Source organism: Patiria miniata, unplaced genomic scaffold (genome assembly GCF_015706575.1).
Source record: "Patiria miniata isolate m_02_andy unplaced genomic scaffold, ASM1570657v1 HiC_scaffold_3, whole genome shotgun sequence".
Lineage (NCBI taxonomy): Eukaryota > Metazoa > Echinodermata > Asteroidea > Valvatida > Asterinidae > Patiria > Patiria miniata.
Genome location: NW_024037069.1, coordinates 2,187,180 through 2,209,778, shown reverse-complemented (window position 1 = coordinate 2,209,778; position 22,599 = coordinate 2,187,180). Strand labels below are relative to the sequence as shown.

Sequence of the window (22,599 nt, the reverse complement as noted above, 5' to 3'; positions counted from 1 at the left end):
AATAATCTTTTAAGAGCTGTTAAATATAAGTTGATGATTGGTAGCGATGGTTGAAGCATTTTAAATCAAAACACACAACGTTGTAGAGATGCAGTTTGTTTCAAATCTCTATTCTATTCATTTGGGAATAAAAGAAAAATTAAAAAACATACATTACATTTCACAAAGGGTGGAGTTCAGTTCCCGTGCACCGGGATACAACGTATAGTTCACTAGTAATACAAGATAAAATATCTGCAGTGTCCTAAAAGTTTACAATCTTTTTTGCTGTAGACCTATTAGTTATTATCTTTTAAACAGGGGACTTTCTTTAGTATCAATTGTAGTTTACGACTGAATGTGATCAGCAACATATCCAGGTTGTGCTTCGGGTAGAGGCGGGGGCAGCAAAAAAGATGGGTTTTTTTACCGCAAAAAAGTTGTTGCTATAAGGCCAAATAAAAAAAAAACATGTTTCTCGTTCGGGTTTTTGAAAAAAAGGAGGAAGCGGGGCTTTTTTTAATTTTTTTTATTTGTTTCAAGATGGCCGCCATTTAAAAATTTCCTGCAACCGTTGGTGTTTCCACTGTTCAAAGACACTTTTAAAATGAAAGATAGGTTGGACAAGAGAACTGAACATATCTACAGTGTCATTTAGACTTGTATTTGTCTACAATTCATTTTCCGATGAATTTGTGGACTTTTCGATGTTTTTTTCACTGCATTTTTCAAAAATAAATAAAATAAAAAAATCCAGGCGGCCTCCAAAAAGGAAGCGGGTTGGGATGAGAAACATGTTTGTTTTTCTACTTCGCCTAATTCCTTTCATTGTAAAAATGGTTGAAAGCGAGGGGGGGGGGGGTAATACTCCTTTAGGATTGACTGTGAAGTGTAAGTGCTTCTATTTCCTAAAATAAAGGGGGGAAATTGTGAAATGTCTCACCCCCCCCCTCCGCTGGATATGCCACTGGATGGGGTGAGAGGGTTGTGAGGTGGCTAACCCCTATCCCTTCCATTATTTCTTTGGGGGGGGGGTGGGGGGGGGGAGTTTGAGAAAAATACAAACAAACTTGCCTGAAATAACCAAATTTGAATAATGAGCATTGCATATTGCATAGTTAATTGTTATAGGTCTTTGGTCTCTATAAAGGTTTTGGCCTCAAAAACCTCAGCCACCCTTCCCCTTAAAAAAAATCATGCATGGACTGCAACATCTCATACATCATTGGTAGAAGGCACCAATCTGGCAAAGCTAGTCCGAGGCCAATTTGGTCTAATTTAATGGAGTCCTTGTAGGTTTACATCTGAGTCATTTTTTTTAAAAGTCTCATTCCTTATTCACAGTTGTGAATTTATCAACTTAACATTATAGGCCTTTCTTTTGTTTGTAAACATTGGCGCCATTTTTTATGGGCTGCCTTAAGCGCATAAATTGAAGCCGTGGTTGGCAACACATTTTTTTCCAAAAACGTCCTCATAACGCCATCAACACATAGTAAAAAGGCATATGTAGGAATTATTTTGTAGCTTTGTTGAAAATGTTGTATTTTCAAGTATCAAATAATATGTTGGTGATCTGTAATAACTCTTCTTCATTTTTGTAGTGTTGGACCTTCCATAGCTTTGCAGGCCGTGGTTGGCAAAAATGCCGTTTGCCAACCAAGCGCAGAACTTATTGTCAGTCACCCGATCCGTCAGCCAGTTAGTCAGGCATCTGGAAACAGCAAAGTGGTAAGGAGAGCCTTGAGCAAGTTTAAATCACGATTAGGGCCACTCAGTGAGTCAGTCCATGGGTCAGTCAGTCAGTCGGGTGAGAAGACACGAAGGCTGGCCCATTGGAAACAGCAAAACACTTAAACCGGCCGAAAGGTAGGTGTGCGAATTTTTGCTGAGTTTAGAATTATGCAGTTTCAGAGTTTTTTTTGAGTTAAATCGTTTGTTATTGAACACACACCATCCGGGCCAGCCAATTACTTGTAGGTGTGCAACTTGTATTTATGTGCAGTTTTTCTGAGGACAATCCCTATCACAGTGCCTTTCATGGAACAAAAATGTCGCTAGAACGTAGGTATTATACTTTGAATATTTATTGTAGTCAAACGCATCAGTTTCAAATTTCCAACATGGAAAATCGTCAACGATGTGAGTTTGCCGTGCTACTAGTCTGTCGGGAGAAGATTCGCGTATATTTTCAGCCGAAATCTGCAACCATTCCCAACAGTTATTGTGCTCTTGAACTTAGACTCGCATCGGCGCTTGTATTTCCTCGACGAGGTCATGAATATGATTGATATGCCACAATCAGTGCTGAACTCTCAACCACAGCAAACCATTATGTGGACGTACAGCCTACATCTTATACATGTACATGTAGGTCTACACTTCGCCCAATTACAATCGCCGAATTAAAATAGGTTATAGATGTATGATGAACACAGTGTTAATTAATGAAGTGTGCATGCATCCATGCCGTTCCCAATCTGATGATCGAGGCAAATTGACATGAAATTGATGGAAAAGATCGGCAGCACAACTATAAGGCTTGACGAATTACAACTGTGTGCATATGCTATCGTCGAGTTCACATCGTTTGGGGAGCATTAAAAAAAGAGAGATTAAAACACAATTTATGATATGCCCTGTTCACTAGAAACAATATCAGTTCCTAAAATAACTTTATTTGAGTATTAATGTAATTCTCAGTTATTTCAGACCTATCTCTGTAGATATTACCACAATCCCACATCACCACACCCACTTGCCAGTATAAATTAATCCCTGATCCTGCAACACCTCATCAGACAACAAAGTCCGCGATGCAGCACTCACTATCCGAGAGGCGCAGGAAAAGCTCAACCGGCCGAAAGGTAGGTGTGCGAGTTGTTGCGTTTACCGTGTCGCTATTGGGCTGGCCATGCTCCAAGCTTGCAAGCTCCACAGTAAACAGAGATTTGCGATTTGCGATTTTAGATTTTTTTGTGATTTTGTTGAACACACACCTTCCGGGCCGGCCAATATTATTCTACAGCAAAAAATGTATTTATGTGGATTTTTTTAAGGACATTCCTTAGCACAGTGCATTTTTTTAAAATCTAAATTGAGGTAAAACCGCTTCTTGGTATTCATTTTTCATTTGATGTCAGGCGTATCAGTTCAAAAATCTGAACACGGAAAACATGAACAATTTGATTTTCCTCTAATACCTGAATCTTACTGCACGAAATGTGCGTAATTTTTAGCCAAATAGTGCAGCTAATCTTGGCGGGCATTATGCGATTGACACGCATCGTCATTTGTATATGAACGACATGCCCACAACGAGTTCATGCATACCGATGTGCCATGACGCTACCTCAACCCCTGCAGAAATAAATACTGCAGCCTATTATTGTGCATACACACATCCATGTGTGTACGTATTTGAGTAATATGGTTCAAGATGACGTTTATGCAAGTTTAATTCACCAGTGATAACATTGAATGAGTGCGTCGATGTGTCTGTGCGGTCCGTGCGGTGCAAAGCATATATATATAGGCTGGTCCCAACGGTATAATAATTTCAGAATTATTGTACGATCGTGAATTGTGATGAGAATTGTATTTGCTTGCATGTGCATAAGCATTATGTCATATTCACATGCATATATACATAGTTATGCATAATGCATAATGCACGTGTGCATAACTTATGTTAATATACGTGTAGACCGACTTACTTATTTACGTGTACATGTGTGGCAGTATTATGTTCTGTACGTCATTCTCTGCAACACTCGTGCGCTGTATTTAGGAGTGTCGATGGCACTTTGCCGAGTGTCAGTGGCATATCAATATTCATGTTATTTCCGAGTGTCGATGGCATATCAATATTCATGACATTGCCGAGTGTCGATGTCATATCAATATTCATGACATTGCTGAGTGCTAATGGCATATCAATATTCATGACATTGCCGAGTGTCGATGGCATATCAATATTCATGACATTGCTGAGTGCTAATGGCATATCAATATTAATGACATTGTGGAGGAAATGAGATATTCACAACGGTACAACTGTCTGTCGTGACTCGTCTCCAACTAACTGTGTCTTAAAATATACGCAGTTTCCCTACTGTGATTCTTTACACTGCAACGCCTGAATAAATCCCGTCATCTGATCGGTGGGTTGGTGATCACGTGTAATTGAATTATTCATCCAAACGCACAGCGCAGCCGCACGGCAAACATAGACGTTCCATTCCCCGTTCAATGGAAGTTTAAGTGTCCTCGATTTATACCATAAACAAACGCACTCACACCTCCACACACACTCACTAACACCCAGATAACCACAGGCAATCGTGGACCATGTATTGTCTCTCTTTTGTTTGTACTTTAACCTTCTAGGATGACCTCCCATATGTCTTGTACACGATCGTCAACTGTGGACGTTCGGGAGTTGTGGACCCTACTGTCCTGTATTGTTCAACGCCCCCTATTTGAATGCAGAAACAAACTCAAAAACATTGGCAACGGGTGGAGCAGGGGCGGCGGAACCGGGGTGGGGGTGGGGAAGGAGGGGGGCAAGTGCCCCTCCCCTCCCAGATTTTCCTAGGCCAACAAAAGTGCCCCTCTCGTGGTTATAAAAATGTGACCCCTCGAGAGGAAAACAAAACTGCCCCTCAAACGTCCACAATGAAAGCATATGATCGCGCTACCAATAAAATTGTCTCCTCTCTTGTAATGGAAAACTGCCCCTCAAAAACACAAATGCCTCTCTCGCATTAACAAGATTGTGCAGCTTCTTGAGATGGAAAACTACCCAAGCACAAATATCACTCTCGCAATAATAAAATTGTGCCCCTCTCGAGATGGAAAAATTGGCCATCAAAAACAATAGTGCTCCTCTCGCGATAACTTCTCGAGATGTAAAACTGCCCCTCGAAAGCGCAATTTTCTTATTGCCCCGCTCCCAGCATTACAATTGTGCCCCTCTCATGGAAAACTGGCCTTTAAAATTAATAGTGCTCCTCCTCACGCGAATAAAATGGTGACTGAGCTGGCTATCGAAAGCAACAGTGCCCCTCTCGCTCTAAAAAAAATGGTCTCTCTATATAACTATAGTCAAATTCATGGGCGGACCCAGAGAGGTTACTGCCGGGGGCGGAGGGTGTGCTTAAATGAATTAATTTTGCAAATGGCATTGCTATCCCGGCCTTCGGTTTCGGTTGTGCAATATGACCTTAGCCATCCACCCTTCCCCTGAAAAAACCCTGAAATCATGCTTGGATTGCAACAGATTTTTTTTTAGAAATCACAAATCGGGAAAAGCTGGTCCAAGACTAATTGCTAGTGTTTACAATGGGTCCAGGTAAACATCTGAGTCAAACTTGTAGTTTGTGCAGACGGTAAGTCAGTCAGTGGGTACATGCAATTAGTGGCTGAGGGACTTATGAGCATGTTTAATTAACAAGCTTTATGCCAGTCAGTGAGTACGTGAATCCGTGGGGGAGTCAGTCAGTCAGTCACGTGCAAAGACACAAGGCCGGTGTCATATGAAAATCGGACTCCTATGAAAATCGGACTCGTTTCCCTGTTATTGAAATTAAATCCTCTTACGTGACTGGTCCCGGCCTCTTCTAATTATATATGCATGAGCATGCGCAATACCACCAATGAGTTCGTATTTCATAACACCTCAAACCATTCTACAGTACGGCGCCCTCTGCTGAGAACAGCAAAACACTTGAACCGGCCGAAAGGTAGGTGTGCGAATATTTGCTGCGTTTGCAGAGTTAGATTGTGACTGTGATTGTTTCTTTAGGCCTGCATGTGTGTTGAACACACACCCTCCGGGCCGGCCAATAATATCTGCAACAAGTTTGTATTTATATGCAGTTTTCTGATGGCTTTCTCTATCACAGTGTCCTTCATGTAAAAAAAAAAATCGGTAGAACGTTGGTTTTATTCTTTGAATATTTATTGGAAGGAAATGCATTAGCTTAAAATTCAAGACCGAAAATTACAAACGATATGATTTTTCCATGCTATTTATATCTCACAGCAGAAGATTGGCGAGTTCTTTCAGTCGAAATGTGCGACCATTCTTAACAGTCATTGTGCTCTTGAACTTTATTCCACATCTAGACAAGGTCATGCATACTGATGATGCCAGAACTCCCTCAACCAAGCACGCGTATATATGCAGCCTACATGCTGCGTCCAAACATGAGCCACATGTGGAGGAAGGAGTATGCAAGATGAATCATGGATGAACATACTGCTCATGTTGTGTGGTGCACTGTGAATGTATCCGTATACTGCATGTGCATGCATCGAGTCAAATGATGCCAAGATCGGCGCAAGGTAAGTATATAGTGCTTAAGTTCGCATGAGAAATGTCCGTGTTTGCAAGTTCAATTTGCGTTCACATATCGTTTGGGGTCGATTGGCATAAATGCATGTATTCGTGCTGTTGAGTGGTGCATGTTTGTCCCAAGAAATATATTTCAGTCGATGAAGAAATGGTTTACGTAGGCTACGCAACATTTATGATATTGTTCGCTTGAAACACCCTTTCCTAAATCCCAGTTCATTGTTTAAGCCATTTGGTAATGAACGTGTTGACGCATCACCATCCCTATGTTCACTGCAGCACCAACACCTATTAAAGCAAAATCCTCAATGAACCGGTTATCCACAATGAACCGGTTACCCGCTTTTCACTGCACCACCCATCAACCAGCACCTTCAACGCAAAATCCTCAATGAGCCACTCGGTATATACACTGTCTGAGATGGGTGTTGCGGATACTCGTGTCGCGTAACATTGTATTGTAACTTCGACTGCTTGCACTGCGTCTTTCGTCCCAACGCTTGTCTTGACTGTGTCCGTCAAACAACGAGACGTCCCATAGCTATAGCGATTTGTCATTTTTATTTTTATTGGGTACCCTCCGGGCCAGCCTAAGTTGAATTTATGTACAGTTTTCTAAGGATAAGTGCGTTTCATCTTAATTGCTGTTAAACCATTATTTGGGCTTTATTTTTGATAATTATTTCTAGTCAGAAGCATCCTTCAAAAGTTAACACGGTTAACATCAACGACGTGATTTTTGTCAGGCTACTAACATCTGACAGCAGGAAATTGGGCGAAATTTATAGCCAAAAATACTGAGTCCTGGTGCATTACGCACTTGAACTTCGCCACGCAACGAGGCGGATCGTTTGTATATTTTGTGAATGAACGGTGGTTTCCGCAACAAGGTCACGTGCCATGAAATCGGTTCACTGACCCCTTCAAGTATAAATTCAGCCTACATCAAACAACGAGTGAACAAAATTTCAAAAGGGTGCAATTTGTATCTTTAGAAATTCACCCTCGAAAAGGCTAATTGTAAGCCTATCAATTTAAAGAAACTGATAATCAACTGACATGTAAGAAAAATAATCATGTCGTGTCAGAAAAAAAGGCCTCTCACTTCTGAAAACCTAAACATGCGCACTAGTGTAAATTTTGATACGGATGCATATAGCCCTAAATCAGTGTATAGATGAGACTTTCTGAAATTGGTGGTGGTCATTAGGTGAACACTGAAAGTGAAATAGAAGAACAAGCATTTTTTTCAGGGGTTTCAAATGGTGTGAAGAAACTTGAAGGACTCGATCATATTTACAAAAAAAAATCTAAAATTGATTGACTATGTACCTACGATCTGCTCAAGTCAACCCTAGTAAATATATAACTCATCAGCTTTATAAGGAGACCTTGGATGTGAACGAACATGTAGAATGTATATAATGTGCAAATGCATTGTATTGGTTAGTGTACATGTAATTGTTAATTAATAGTCTATAAGACTATGTATTGGACTGCATATACATATGTACGTGTACACACATTATGTACTTATACGCATGTATGGGTGTGCATGTACATGTAGTGGTACACAAGCATATGTGCTAGTACACATGCATATGCAAGCCTTTATGTATACGTCAATGCTTGCAAAGTTCGTGCCTATGCACTGCATTGAAGCATGAATTGAAGTGTGTCATATCAATATTCAATGTCGAGGAAATGATATTCATCACAATACAAGCGACCGTCGGGTCACAGTTCACGAGCATGTATGCATGGCTGTTGAGAGTTGTGTAGCTGCAACTGTGGCCGATGAAACGCAAATCTCCATCTTTTGTTCTTCACACGGTAAGCATAATCACATCGTTTGTTTTCCATGTGAACATTTTTCAACCGATGCGCCTGCCGAAAAGAAATAATAAACACGTACACGCCAGTGATCTACGGAAGTCTTTTAAAGCGAAAGAAACTGTGATAGGGAATGCTCTAGAAAGACTGCACATAAATACAACTTCCATATGAAGGTTTGTTGGCCGGCCCGGAAGGTGTGTGTTCAATAAAAATCTAAATCGCAATCACAATCTTCTGTACTCAGCAAAAATTCGCACACCTACCTTTCGGCCGGTTCATGTTTTTGTATACTTCTGAGATCGGAGAAAAGAAGGAGTGTCGCGTAAAAGTTGATTTGCTGGATGAATTAGGATATTAGAAATTGTAAATTTGAACCGCCAATGTCTCAATTTAGTCGGAAAACCTAACTTGAGATTACAATCCTGCAGTATTATCAGAATTTCCTATTATATAAACCGACAAAATTAACTAAAAATAAGGCAAGGGATGAATACAAAGTGTATTTCAACCTGCAAGTTATCTTTATTCAAAAGTGTGTTTTAAACATTATACTGTCACAATTTTCTAAATATTTAGAAAAAAAAGTAATAAGTTTGACACTGTCACTAAATCCATACTATAGAAAATAGTGGGGTTTTGATCTCCACATCAAGAAACAAAAGCCAAGACCTAAACTCATTTGCATATAACCAGGGGCCAGTGCCATGGCGCTGCTTTGGTAAGCACAGATATTATTTTCTTGCTAGACACAACTGGTAACCTGTTCTACTTAGCAATTAATTCCAATAGGGTCATGCAATGTAAATTGCTTGGGACTGGTATTCAGCTCATTCATACTTAGCGGTTAGTTCACCAAATGTGCCGAGTAACATTTTCTGAAAATAGGTCTGTGAAGTCGGGTCCGGGTAATACGAGGCATGCATTACATGCCTATAATTATGCAGGTTTAATAATAATACTCTACAGTATATTAGATAACAGACAAGTTTGGTATAACGATCATCGTTTTCATTTCACATTATATGAAGGATACTTTCTCGTAAAGGATACTTTCTCGTGCCTAGTTTTACGTCTTCCCGTGTGTGCAAAATTAGAAAGTGAACCGTTACAATTGGTGTAAAAAGGGGAGTAAGATGTCCCAACAAACACGTGCGTAAGTTTAAAATGAAACAAACAAAATTTCGCACCTTTATCTCTAAGTACTATACGGTGAAATCCAGTTCACTCATATTTTGTTCATTCGATGTGAAATACTAAATCGGAGAATTTTGAAATTTCACACCACAATTCATTTTTTTTATACAGCCTCCTAGTTTAGACATAGCCATGTATCTATCTCAATTTACCCACATTAAAACGTTCGCAAATTTTCACAGTTTGATCAAAGTGGACTTAACATTATTATCCAAAAGAAATGAGAATATTTCTTTTTCTTTATAACCTTTCAAGGTTTTATCGTGCAGTGCAGTGCAGTGCATTACGCGATAAATATTATGGATACAAAGCGATAAGTATTGTTTATTGCGACCCTTATCCCCAACAAGAAACATTTCACTAAAATTCCACAGAAAAGAGGGAAAGAAGATTAAAAGTGAAATTTATTCAACCGAAGCGATCGAGTTCCCACTAATAAGTAGTGTATTTTCCGAATTAAGATTTTATTCCTACATTATTTTGATTATTGATTTTTACTCCAAATTGTCTGGTCTCAAATTTCAGTGAGTGTCAGAATACACAGTTACTCTTTTGAAATAATGATTCGAAATTCAAGATCACAATGCCAAATCAATAAAGGTCGACCGATTGCGAATCATTACAAAGCTCATATTTACAAATAAATGTTGAATCGAAGCAGAGGCACGAAGCTGTCCGATATTAGGGCTGTGCCGCATATACCGAATATTCGAATACTCGATCAGCCATCGAATATCCGAAGAGAATTGTTTTTATATAAATATTCGAAAATTGTGCGTGGTCTTGAGGAGGTGATGAAAAACGTCCACGATATCACTTACTTAAATTGTAGAAGTTGCGTGGTTTGTTGTCGATATGCTCCACTTTTGTCGGAATCCACTTTACATGCATGATTAGAGATCTTCTGTGGGGAGTAATTTCTTCCTTAAAATATGTCAACTATCATCCTATCCACAACTCGAAAATCATATTATAATTTCGACAAGCGCAGGCGCATGCAAAACCCGAATGGCGGCCATTAATAAAGCTAGCGGGCCCATGTAAAACTTGATCAATGCATTTCGAAATTTCGAATAGTCAATGTTAAAATAATCGAATACAATGTACCTAACTACACTGGCATTATGCGTGGATAATTCCAACTAAAATGTTGAAAAATAGATATCTAATCGTCGATAGATTTATACACATTTTTATCTAATCACATTATTTAATTACACATTTAGACACAAAATATCTTTTTGCTGAAAACAAATCTATACTGTGAGATTTGTATTTACTTATCTTAATTGCTAATGTTAACTTTGTAAGATTGATGATAATTTTTGACAATAATTATTAGGCCTATGAATTCTCAGTTGTACTTTGAAATTGTAAACTATGAAAACAACCTACAGTATGTACCCCAAAAAATGTACTACAAAACCATGAAGTCAATTTTGAAAATTGTTGGTTATGCAGATACTCCAAAGCCTTGGCCTCAACCCCTATTAGTCTTATTTAATTTCAGTCACGCACCACTACACCATTATCAATTGATCACAACAACATATTTGGACACCGTGACCAAGTTCCTTGCCTAAGCTGTGTAAAATCCTCACGTTGTGAAAAGAGCTGCAGTCGGGATTGGAATCAAATTTTGCCTGGCTATCAGTCATCATGGCAAGACCTCAGTTTAATGCTCAAGTGTAAATCATTCCAATCCCAGACCACATCAGCCTTTTTTTTTTACAACATCCAGGATTTTATACAGCTTACATAAAACAGCACTAAAATTGATTAAGGCAGGGAACTTGGTCATGGTGTCCAAAAATGTTATTGTGATCAATTGACAATTGCGCAGTAATGCGAGACTGCAATTAAATGAAACTCATGAGGTTTGAGGCCAGGGCTTAGGAGTTTCTGCATAACCAACAATTTCAAAATTCACCTGATGGTTTTGTAGTTTTTTTATTAACAGGCTCACGGACACTTTTAGGGGGACATGCCGTAGCAAGTCAAAATTGCACCCACCTGTTCTTAACTGCAGTCAGCTGGGTAAAAGTCTGGCCGTGTTCTGGAATCGAATCTTACTGTTGTGTTTTCACAGTGAATTTGATCCTGTTTGAAATATATCATTGTTAATTGTCTTTCAAAAGCCTCCTTTATTTTTGTTAAAAAATGGGGGAGGGGGGGGGGAGAGACACAATAGATTAATTCACGCCCGCTTCCCGTATTTTCATGCTACATGTTTTCAGGGAATAAGGATGGATATGTCCCAATGCAGTGTGCCAATTAATACCCCAGTCATCATCGGCATGCTGACTGGGATAATATTTACCGTTAAGGTGGGACCTCATACAAGAATTGAACCACCAGGCTCCTTTGTGATAATGCGCGCAATTCCATGGCCAGTTGTCATTATCCGCGCCCAAAGCTGTGAAGGGGAACCCCTTGCTGTACTCCAGAGAGTCACCTGCAGTGCTCTTGGTATCGTACTTATCGTAGCTCAGATTATACTTACCCAAGGAGAGTTTGAAATCTGTGTACCTTGCCCATGCTGTCTCGTTATCCCAGTCCATCAGATCCACTCGTAGCTCCCATGTTCCTTGTGAATCATCAGACGTCAGAGTCACCAAGTTGTCGTTGCCCAACCAGAACTCCCCGGACAGATCGCCAAAGCCAGACTGGTAGGCGGCCCAGTTACGGTAGAAGTCCACGCTGCCATCTTGTCGCCTCTGGAACACGATCCATCCCCCGCCGTCGGTTTCCATGTCACAGTAGACGCGAAGACCGCCATTACCGAATCCCTCTGGGTTGATAGTGTAGACACCGCTTAAACGACACCCGGCATCTAAGAGCATCTTGCAACTTCTGTAGCGATTCAAGGAGCAATCACTCAGTGAGTAGATAGGTGTGTCCTCATCTGCATCATAGTACAAACTCCCCAGAGTTGCACTGAAGTTTCCTGGATGCTCATTCCTTGTAGCCTGGTTTATCTCACAAAGTTTAGTGCCTTCGTCAAAGTTAAAAGACATACAGTGCATATCCATGCTGCATTCCCGTCCGCAGATGATGGCAGATCGCGCAGTTTTGTTCAGGTATGTAAAGCCTCTAAGAGCGCGGTTTTCTGCCGCGTAAAACGTGCACGCGTCTAGGCCGGCATCACATGAATGTTTACATCTGGAGGCAGCCATTAACGCTCCCAACGATATGACAAAGACAATGTGAAATATTGGAAAAACATTGCTTTGTGTTTCCATATTTTTTATGATAAGTCGTCCAGTTTTGGATGTTCAGAGATTAAACACTGATGGGTGGATACAATAATAGAGTATATTATGCGAGTTCAACAAATAACTAATTTAGAGACGAAGTTTAACACGGTTAGATTAAAGGTATCAATTCTTATTCCAATTTTGTTTTGAGGACTGTTGCTGTGCGACTGGTATGATCGTCGAAACGGCTCCAATAAAATTGAGCAAAACTCGCAAGTAAGACTGCCAACTGTTTTCAGACAGGGTGTCTATCAAAACCACTACTTCTCCACAGTAAGGCTATACGAAGAGAATAGGCTTGTAGACCTTGGTCAACGCTTATAATATGTCGATGGTAACTCGTAACATGGGACGCGTGATATTCCATGGCTTTTTAGGTCTGAATTGAACCATTAGGTAGATTGGCCGCACGCTTCCATTTTCGCCGTCTTTACTTTCACCCATCAAACTTATGCTTGATTTAACCTGCCTTTGATACCACGCACGACTTCCGTTACTTGTTGCTGTTTATGATATAAGGCAAGCAGGCAATACTCTATTCGGTCTGACAGTTTGGTATAAAATGAGGGCCGCCAATTATACACCTCTTATATTGTACATGCATTTCATTATTAAACTCAAATTGGTGGGCAGCCGTGTAAGTCACACAAAATCAGTTGTTGAGCATGCTGCATTTTTCAATTCTGGAAGGTCAAAGGTACAATGATTGTGATACTATTGATTAAAAGCTGCAAGACAACTGATACACAATGTTCACAATTATTTAAAGGTAGGTGTGCGAACGGTTGCGTTACACTGGTGTGGCTACTTGGTGGTGTCACGTAACTTGCCGGTGTCACATGACTACACTAAGAAACTATTGCCTGGATTAATTTTACCCAAGCAAGGGTAAAAACTGCAACTACCCAAATTGCGTTGTTCTACAGTGTGTATCAAAAATGCAAACAAAATATGACTGAATGCCAGACATAGAATGTGTTACCAACATAGCGTTTAGCGAGTAAACACAATTCTGAACACTTTCTTTCTATCACCTCGCGCTAAAAATCCTTTATCATGTTTATAAACTGATTGCAAGAAAGTGTTTAGAATTGTGTTTACTCGCTATACAATTTTTTTTTGTAGGCCAGGCAAATATCCACACAGAAGCAATTAGGCTACCTTCATCCCAATGCCTAGAATCGAAAACGTGGTGCCGTGGTCAATTTGACCCCTCTTGGAAAATCACTCATAACTCTGTCAAACAATATCAGGTTTGGACGTTTGATGTCTCATTTTAAAGTGAAAAGGCGTATCTTTCAAATCATACTTATATTATTTATGTTGGTTAATACACACTATACGTCTGGCATTCCGTTATAGTTTGTTTGCATTTGTTTTGATACACATCGTATAACCAATTGTTTGGGTTAAAATTTCTGCTAAATTGAACCAAAACTTGTGGTCATACATAATTTGGTCTTGTTTGACTACAATTTGGGTTGTTGCAGTTTTCACCCTGTTTCTGGGTAAAGTTCGCAGTGTCACGTAACCGGACGGTGAAGTAACATAACTTGGCGGATTATACGTGGAGTTTTTGATATTTATTGAACCCACGACCTCCCAGTCGACCGGTAAGTCATGCGGACAATTTGCATTGATGTACAGTTTTCTAAGGATGTTCCTCAGCACAGCGCATTTCATTTAATTTGCTGTTAAAGGGAATACACATCATTTGCTTTTGCTGTAATTTTCAGAAATGGATGGAATTGGGGGGTTGGAAATATATAGCAAATATAGTTACACTGACTTTTTTGAGATTTTGGGTTCGAAAATGCTATAAAAACCAAGAAAAACAATCATTTTCCTGTAGTCTGGTTCCCTGACTCCATAAAGGAAGAAACAGAGCAGTTTACGTACATTGGGGAATTGTAAGAAACAGAGCAGTTTACGTACATTGGGGAATTGTAAGGTCAGGGAACCAGTCTAGCTGGCTTGTACCCGTTCATAGGTGTGTAATCGATTGCAAACAAGTGCGATGGTCAATTGGGGCCAGTATTTGAAAAAAAGCCAGTTTTTTTTTCCAACGCTGGTCGGCCGACCAGCGTTGGAAATTGATACAAAAATACCACTTTTCTTGAAAATAGCAGTATACCAGTTGCCATGATTTAACAGGATGCTTTACACTGTCATTTACTAGCAGTCCAGCAAGGTATTTCAAAATGATTTGGTAGTTTTATTGTTTGATGTTTGCAAATGTTGTATTTTCCCTTTAAACCGTTTTATTCCTCTTCATTTTTGATATTTTTTTTTTTTCGGGAGCATCAGTACCAAATTTGAATAATAGTTAATACCAACGACATCATTTTCCTCAGACTACTTACATCTTACAGCGGGATATTGGCGCAATTCATAGCCGTACATTTCAACTAGTTACGGCAGTCAGTGTGCGGTTGATGCGTCATGACATTGGTTTTTACTCCTACAAATATATGGGTGAGTCAAAAAAGAAAAGAAAAAAAGCGGAGCCCCAACCCCAAAACTTAGTTTTCATATTTAACAAAAAATAAGTAGCACCAAAAATAACAATGACCGAAAAGCCCATATCATAAGCTATTTTTAGTTGACAAAAAAATACTGAAATTGCTCATACCGTTCAAAAAATATACACCATGTGTCGTCACAATAATTGTCTTTAAACATCACTAGCGAAAAAACCTCAATTTAAAAGTTAAAAACATTCAACAAAGTTCTTTGGAAAGCCTGTTTTCAAAAAGGTAGATTTTATAAATCATATTGTTTGCCTAACCAAGGTTGTTGACAGTTGTTGAAACAAGCATTCTTTATCTGTGTTGTTCCAAACAGTAAGAATACACAATAAATCGTTTGTGTTTTTTGGACGAAACAGGTTTTAGGGTCATTGCGTTTAAATGATGATATCTTTACACAGATATAGCAATTTCAGTATTGTTTTTTTCATCTAAAAATAGCTTTTGAAATTGGCTATCCAGTTATTAATGTGTTTGGTGCTACATGGTTTTTTTTTTAAATATGAAATATAATTTTTGGGGTTTGAGTTCCGCGTTTCTTACATCACCCTGTTCAACCTATCGTACAGCGAACGTTAACAATGCACTGCATTGAAGCACGGATTGATGTGTCAGTGCAAATCAATATTCATAGCATTGTCCAGGAAGTGACGTTCATAACAATTCAAGCCGCAGTCGAAGCGGGTCACAGTTCACAAGCTGTATAAACAGTCGTCGAGACTTTCTGCAATGTGGCTGATAATACCTGCAAATCTCCTTATTTTTTTCTTTACAAAGCAAGGATACTCACATCATTTGTTTTTCCATGCTAAATTTGTTTTAACTGATGCGCCTGCCGACAAGAATTTATAAAAAAATAACGCATCAGCGATAAACAGAACTCTTTTAAAACGAAAGAACTGTGATAGGGAATGCTCTTGGAAGACTGCACATAAATACAACTTTCATGATGTACTTTGGTGGCGCGGCCGGCCCGGAAGGTGTGTTTTCAAAAAAAAAATGGAAAAAAAAGTAAAAAAAGTAAAAAAATGCACATCTACCTTTCGGCCGGTTTTGTTTTTTTCCCCACTGCTGGGCTTGGAGAATGTCGGGTGCGTCGCATAAAGTTGATTTGCTGAACGAAATGGTTAATTTGAGCCGTAGTTCGTAGTAAATGCCATAATAATTATGTTTCATGGAAACCTTACATTGAGATTACAGGCTTGCAGTAATCTGCTATCAATATAAACCGACACAGTACAAAGACATTAAGCAAGGGATGAACAAAAAACTTCTTCAACCTAAAAGTCAACTTTATTTTCAATGTGTCTTTTTAACTGTGACACTTTTCTGACGTTTAACACAATAAATCCATACTCGAAAATAATAAGGTTCAGGAAATAAATGCCAAACCTAAGTCATTTTGCTTTAAACCAGAGCCCAAATTCGTGACGCTGCTAAGTTCACTGGTAACCTGTTGCAACTTATGCAAATTGCTTGGGACTGGTACTCAGCTCATTCATGCTTAGCGTCCAAATTTGCTGAGAAACCTTTTTTTTCTCCTGCTGAACAGCTCCGTGAATTCGGGTCCGGGTTTAACACGAGGCATGCACGATTTGTCATTATGTACACGGTTAATGAACCTTTATTCACGGGTTGGCTATTTTTGTCGAGTTCCCTGAATGCATTTCATTAATTGTTAACTGTTGAATGGGATGGCGCCAGACTATTTATGCAGGCACAACTTAGCCTTATTTTACTGTCATTGTTTTTTAAAATCTGGCTTTAAACCTTGGGGAATATTTAATTTCAAATTTAACATTATTGATTGAAGCAGACTGAAACTAATTAGAAACTAAGTTACTTTCATTTCTCTTCACAAGTTCCAAAAATTAAGATTTTATCTCACTTTCAATATGGCCGACTCGTGAATAAGGCCCATAGTACATCTGTATCAGACAAGGTTTCTAACGATCGCCATCGTCATTTCACATTACGCTCCGTGATTGAGAACTTCTTCGTACTCGTAATGTTACGTTTTCCTATAATTTATGTTCGAAAAATGCATTTTAGTGTGAACTAATACACAGTAGCGTATCCAGCTGTTAATGTCCGCGCCAAAATGTAGAAATTGTTTTGGTTTTTATTTTTTGGACATTTGGCCTCCGTAAAATCAGAAAGCGGAGGGGGGGGGGCTGGTACACATTTTTGGGGCGCTCTTAAAAACTGACCATTATTATGCATACTGGTACATAATGCCGATTTTCACGGCGCTTTTTAAGGCAAATAAAAAAAAAACATGTGTAGCGTCCAGCCTTTTTGAAAAAAGAAGAAGAAGTAGGAGTCCCCTTTGTAACCCAAAAATGGCCGCCAAACCCGGCTATTTTTTGAGATTGCCGCAAGCTTTTTTTTTAAATGGCCGCCATCGGACTCAGGAAATGACATACCAGCTTTTTATGGGCTAGATGCAACAGACAAAGAGGCCAAACTGATGTCACTGTTTACAATTTATCATTTTTTCGGATTCTTTTTTGGGGGTTGATGTCAAAACTCTCTAACCAATTATTGAAATACTTGGTTGTCAAAAAATTGTCCAAAAAAACCGCCGGGGGCAAGATCCCCCCCCCCCCCCCGCTGGATTCACCACTGCTAATAAACCTAATTTTATACGAGTGGTGTCAAAACGTGAGTGATATTTTTGTTTTAGAAGCAAACAGACTTGCATACGACTAAAATATAAGAACAACAAAAGTACTCATTTCATTGATTGATTTACTTCAAAAGCAAAACGGCGCTAGCCAGTTCATTCTTGTTCACTTAACAAACAATCTCACAATCTATTCGATGTGGCAAAATGAACTCGGAGAATCAAAAATTCGCACCACTATTCATTTCTATTTAAACATAGCTTCCCACATTCCCACATAGCTTCCCACTAAATTTACATACATCAACGAAATTCAAATATGTACACTTCGATCAACGTGGACTCAATTTGATCACACAAAAGACAATTAGTCCGACTGCCGGTAATGTCTGCTCTTTCTACTTGTGCCTAGACTAGTCGCTGTTACCGACTTGTCTAGGAACAAGTCGTTAAAGAGGTCAAATAAAGCGGATTTTTCCGTTTTACTTTTCAGAGTTTAATCGCACAATGTAGTGCATTAAGCGATAAATATCATAGTTAAATATCATCAATTATTGTTTATTCCTACCTTTATTCCCAAAGACCATTCTACTGAAAGTAGAGAAAGATGTTTCAAACTTTCCATCGATCAGATAGAGTTTTCACTTAGTAAGAAATGTCCTTTCCGAACTAAGGATTTCATTCTTACATTCGAGTAATTTTTCACCCCAAATCTTTACAAAATAAATTAAGTCAGTGCAAAATCAATAAAGGTCGACCGAATACAAATCATTACATCAACTCTGCCGAATATACCGAATATTCGAATAGTCGACCATTTGCCGAATATCCGAAAAGTATTTCTTTTTCATGCAAATATTCGAAAATTGTAGGTGTTCTTGCGGAGGTGATGAAAAACGTCCACGATGTTGAATATTTTAATTGTAGAAGATGCGTGGTTTCATTGTTCGTCGATATGCCCCACTTTTTGTAGAGATCGACTTTTGCATGCATGATGTGAGAGCTTCTGTAGGGAGTATTTGCTATGATTTCTCCTTTTGAAATGTCAACTATCAAGCTATTCGCTACTGGGAAACATAATACTTTCGACAAGTGCGTGCAAAACCTGATGGGCGGTCATTAATAAGGTTGGTGCTTGTAAACATGGCTAATGCATTTCTAATTTTCGAATATTCAAAGTAAGATAATCGATGACAATGTACTTAACTTAAATAATATAGATTTTCCCGGCCAATTTCCTCAAATGTTCATTCACTTCTGAAAATCAGTCATTCTTTTTCGTCTGAATTTGAGAATCGCTCTGAACACGCGTTTTATTTTCGCTACCAGAACATTTGATTCCATTTAAGTTCAATCAATTAAGTGATTGAGCAGCACCTTTCGTTTATGTTCATTCAGATTCGTTAACAAGACTTCTTTTTCGCCTGTAGAGGGCGATTTTAAACATTGACCATTCTATTTCACTTTGAATTTAGTGTTCTGTGATGCAATCTTCTATTTTGAATGAAAAAAAACCCCGTACTTTTGAATGCACATTCACGAAATGTTATTCCAGAACTCTGCGTAAATGAATGCACACGTAACTTTATTGGCCGTCTGTTTCTCAAAACCGAATGCACGGACAATAAAAAAGAATTAAACTTTCGTTGAATTGAAATGGATTAAAGTAGTGCATTCAAATTAAGAGGAAAATGAATGACAGATTTTCAGACGTGAATGAACATTTCGGGAAATTGGCCGGGAAAACCTATAATATATACTCGTGGATAATTCCATCTACAATGATGATTTAATCTACTTACTTATTAATTAAGACTTATTCATAAATACCTTAGACAGTTTACCCATTCCTATTTGTCGGGAGAAAGGCACGTGGCCGGTCTTAAGAAGTGACGAAATGACTATGTACGACATGACACGGTTCGAGTTAACCTTGGTACGAATTTGATGAGTGCGATTTGACTCGGGTACAAATTGACCTTTCACTTTATTCGTTGTCTGAATGTCATAAGGCAGGTGTGTGCATTAAGTTTTTGGGCGTATGCGCAGTTGCACTGTCAGCAAACGTCGGTGGATGAGTCGTTCTTTCTTAAAAATTTGATTGATTTACAAGGGCTTTGAAAATTTTCTGTGGAAAAGATTATTTTCCCTTAAAATCTCTTTTTTTTTTCAAAAACGGTTTTCAAATTTGGAGAATCTCAGCTCATCATATGATTAAAAACTTCATACTTTTAGTTGTCATCAATTTGTATGAGTTTAGCCGGTCTGTAACTTGCTACATTTTCTCTGCTGATCAGCGGGTGCGCAATGGTGCAATACGCCAATGCTGAAATTTCAGAATAGTCAGAATAACTATTAGTGGTGCAGAAGTACATTGGGACGAACATACGTGACACCGGCACAGCTGCGTTTTGCGCCATTTCGCGCAGTACGCGCAACGCGCGTGCTGATCTCCATTTAATGAGTCGTTTACGACTTTTCGCGAGATGGATATTTCATAAAATAGCTAAACAGAGGTGTTTCGGAAACAACATGAAGTAACATTGTTCAATAAAATCGATGGAATTTACGAAAAGGAGTTTGGATTTTTTTGACCGAACCGGTGTTCATGAATGGGAATCAATATGTGCTTGGCCGGTATTAAACACCGTTTTTAAGATATCTTGGAGTCTAGATGCTGATAATTATACCCTTGATCGCCGTCAACTCGGATAATTATCAGCATCCAGACTCCAGCCGGTCTTAAACATAGTGTTTCAAACCGGCAAGGCACATATTCCCCTATAATATATAAGGGAATAAATATGTGAGTGGCCGATATTAAAAACTATGGTAATAATCAGCATCCAGACTCCAACCGGAATTAAAATATAGTGTTTAATACCGGCAAAGCACATATTTATTCCCATCCATAGATACCTTTTCGGTCAAACAAAATGTTTTGGTCCAACAGTCAAAACAAGTTTCAAATTATAAATTTCTAACTATTTTTGTCAACACTGAACTTCACGTTTTGGGGACACCCCTCCCTCGCGCAAGTACGTCGTAAATAACTCCTGATATGGAGATTTGCGTGCGCGTGGCGCGTAGTGCGCGATGTGGCCTAGAACGCAGCTGTGAATTTGGGACTATAAAATAATGACACACTGATATTATTGCGCATGCCTACGTGAGGATTGTGAACGTTCAACCAATCAGACCGTAAAAGGCACCAGATTTTTTGGTCCTTGTTTTGATTTTTTTTCTTTTCTATATATGTTAATTGCTTATAACAGTCAAAGCTCGCGCACAGTTGACCCTAGCTTTCTGTCAGCTGGTTGCAAGTTTGACCGTTTTCTGAGATCAAATCTACCTAGGTGTTTTCACATTGTATTATCTTGTTTGAGAAAAACATGGGGAAACTAGAAATCAATTCAGGCCCGCTTCCCGTATTTTCATGCCGCATCTTTTCATGGAATAAGGACGGTTGTGCGATGTGCGCCACGAAATACCCCAGTCGTCATTAGCATGCTGACTGGAATAATATTTACCGTTAAGGTGTGACCTCAGACAGGAGTTGAACCACCAGGCCCCTCTGTGATGCTGCGCGCAATTCCATCGCCATTCGTCATTATCCGCGTCCAAAGCTGTAAAAGGGAACCCCTTGCTGTACTCCAGAGAGTCACCTGCAGTGCTCCTGTTATCGTACTTATCGTAGATCAAGTTATACTTACCCGGGGAGAGCTTGAAATCTGTGTACCTTGCCCATGCTGTCTTGTTATCCCAGTCCTCCAGATCCACTCGTAGCTCCCATGTTCCTTGTGAATCATCAGACGTCAGAGTCACCAAGTTGTCGTTGCCCAACCAAAACTCCTCGGACAGATCGCCAAAGCCAGACTGGTAGGCGGCCCAGTTACGGTAGAAGTCCACGCTGCCATCTTGTCGCCTCTGGAACACGACCCATCCCCCGCCGTCGGTTTCCATGTCACAGTAGACGCGAAGACCGCCATTACCGAATCCCTCTGGGTTGATAGTGTAGACACCGCTTAAACGACACCCGGCATCTAAGAGCATCTTGCAACTTCTGTAGCGATTCAAGGAGCAATCACTCAGTGAGTAGATAGGTGTGTCCTCATCTGCATCATAGTACAAACTCCCCAGAGTTGCACTGAAGTTTCCAGGATGCTCATTCCTTGTAGCCTGGTTTATCTCGCACAATTTAGTGCCTTCGTCAAAGTTAAACGACATGCAATGCATATCCATGCTGCATTCCCGTCCGCAGATGATGGCAGATCGCGCAGTTTTGTTCAGGTATGTAAAGCCTCTAAGGGCGCGGTTTTCTGCAGCGTAAAACGTGCGCGTTTCTAGGCCGGCATCGCATGAATGTTCAAATCCGAAGGCAGCTGTTAATGCCCCCAAAGATATGACATAAGAAAACATTTGAAGAACAGTGATTTGATTTTCCATATTTTTGTTTGATTTGATCGGTCGCGCAGTGTTGGATATTCAGAGATTTAACACTAATGTTAGATTCTATAATGCGATTTCAACAAATAACCAATTTAGAGACGAAGCTAGAGACGATTTAAAGACGTTTAGGGTCAATATGGCATTTCTTATTCCAAAGTTGTTTCTCCAAGTCTATTGCTGAGCGACTGGTTACAACGTGAAAACAGATATACCAGATCGCACGTATGACTGCAAGGCTTTACGAAGAGAAATGATTGTCCGTCCCCGCGGTGTCTTCGCTTTTTATCTGCGGTAAGTTGTAATTAAAGCGGACCGTGATGTTAATATCTATTCTAGGGCTGCTGTCAGAATTGAGCTGTTTAATTCGCCGAA

General features: G+C 39.4%; 1 protein-coding gene across 1 annotated transcript; it reads right to left on the bottom strand.

Moving 5' to 3' along the window:
- Window positions 1-11,559: 11,559 nt before the first annotated feature.
- Window positions 11,560-12,543, bottom strand: LOC119738092 (ficolin-3-like). Its single transcript, XM_038212824.1, has one exon. It carries the CDS (start codon window positions 12,541-12,543, stop codon window positions 11,560-11,562), a length of 984 nt encoding a protein of 327 aa, XP_038068752.1.
- Window positions 12,544-22,599: the final 10,056 nt, after the last annotated feature.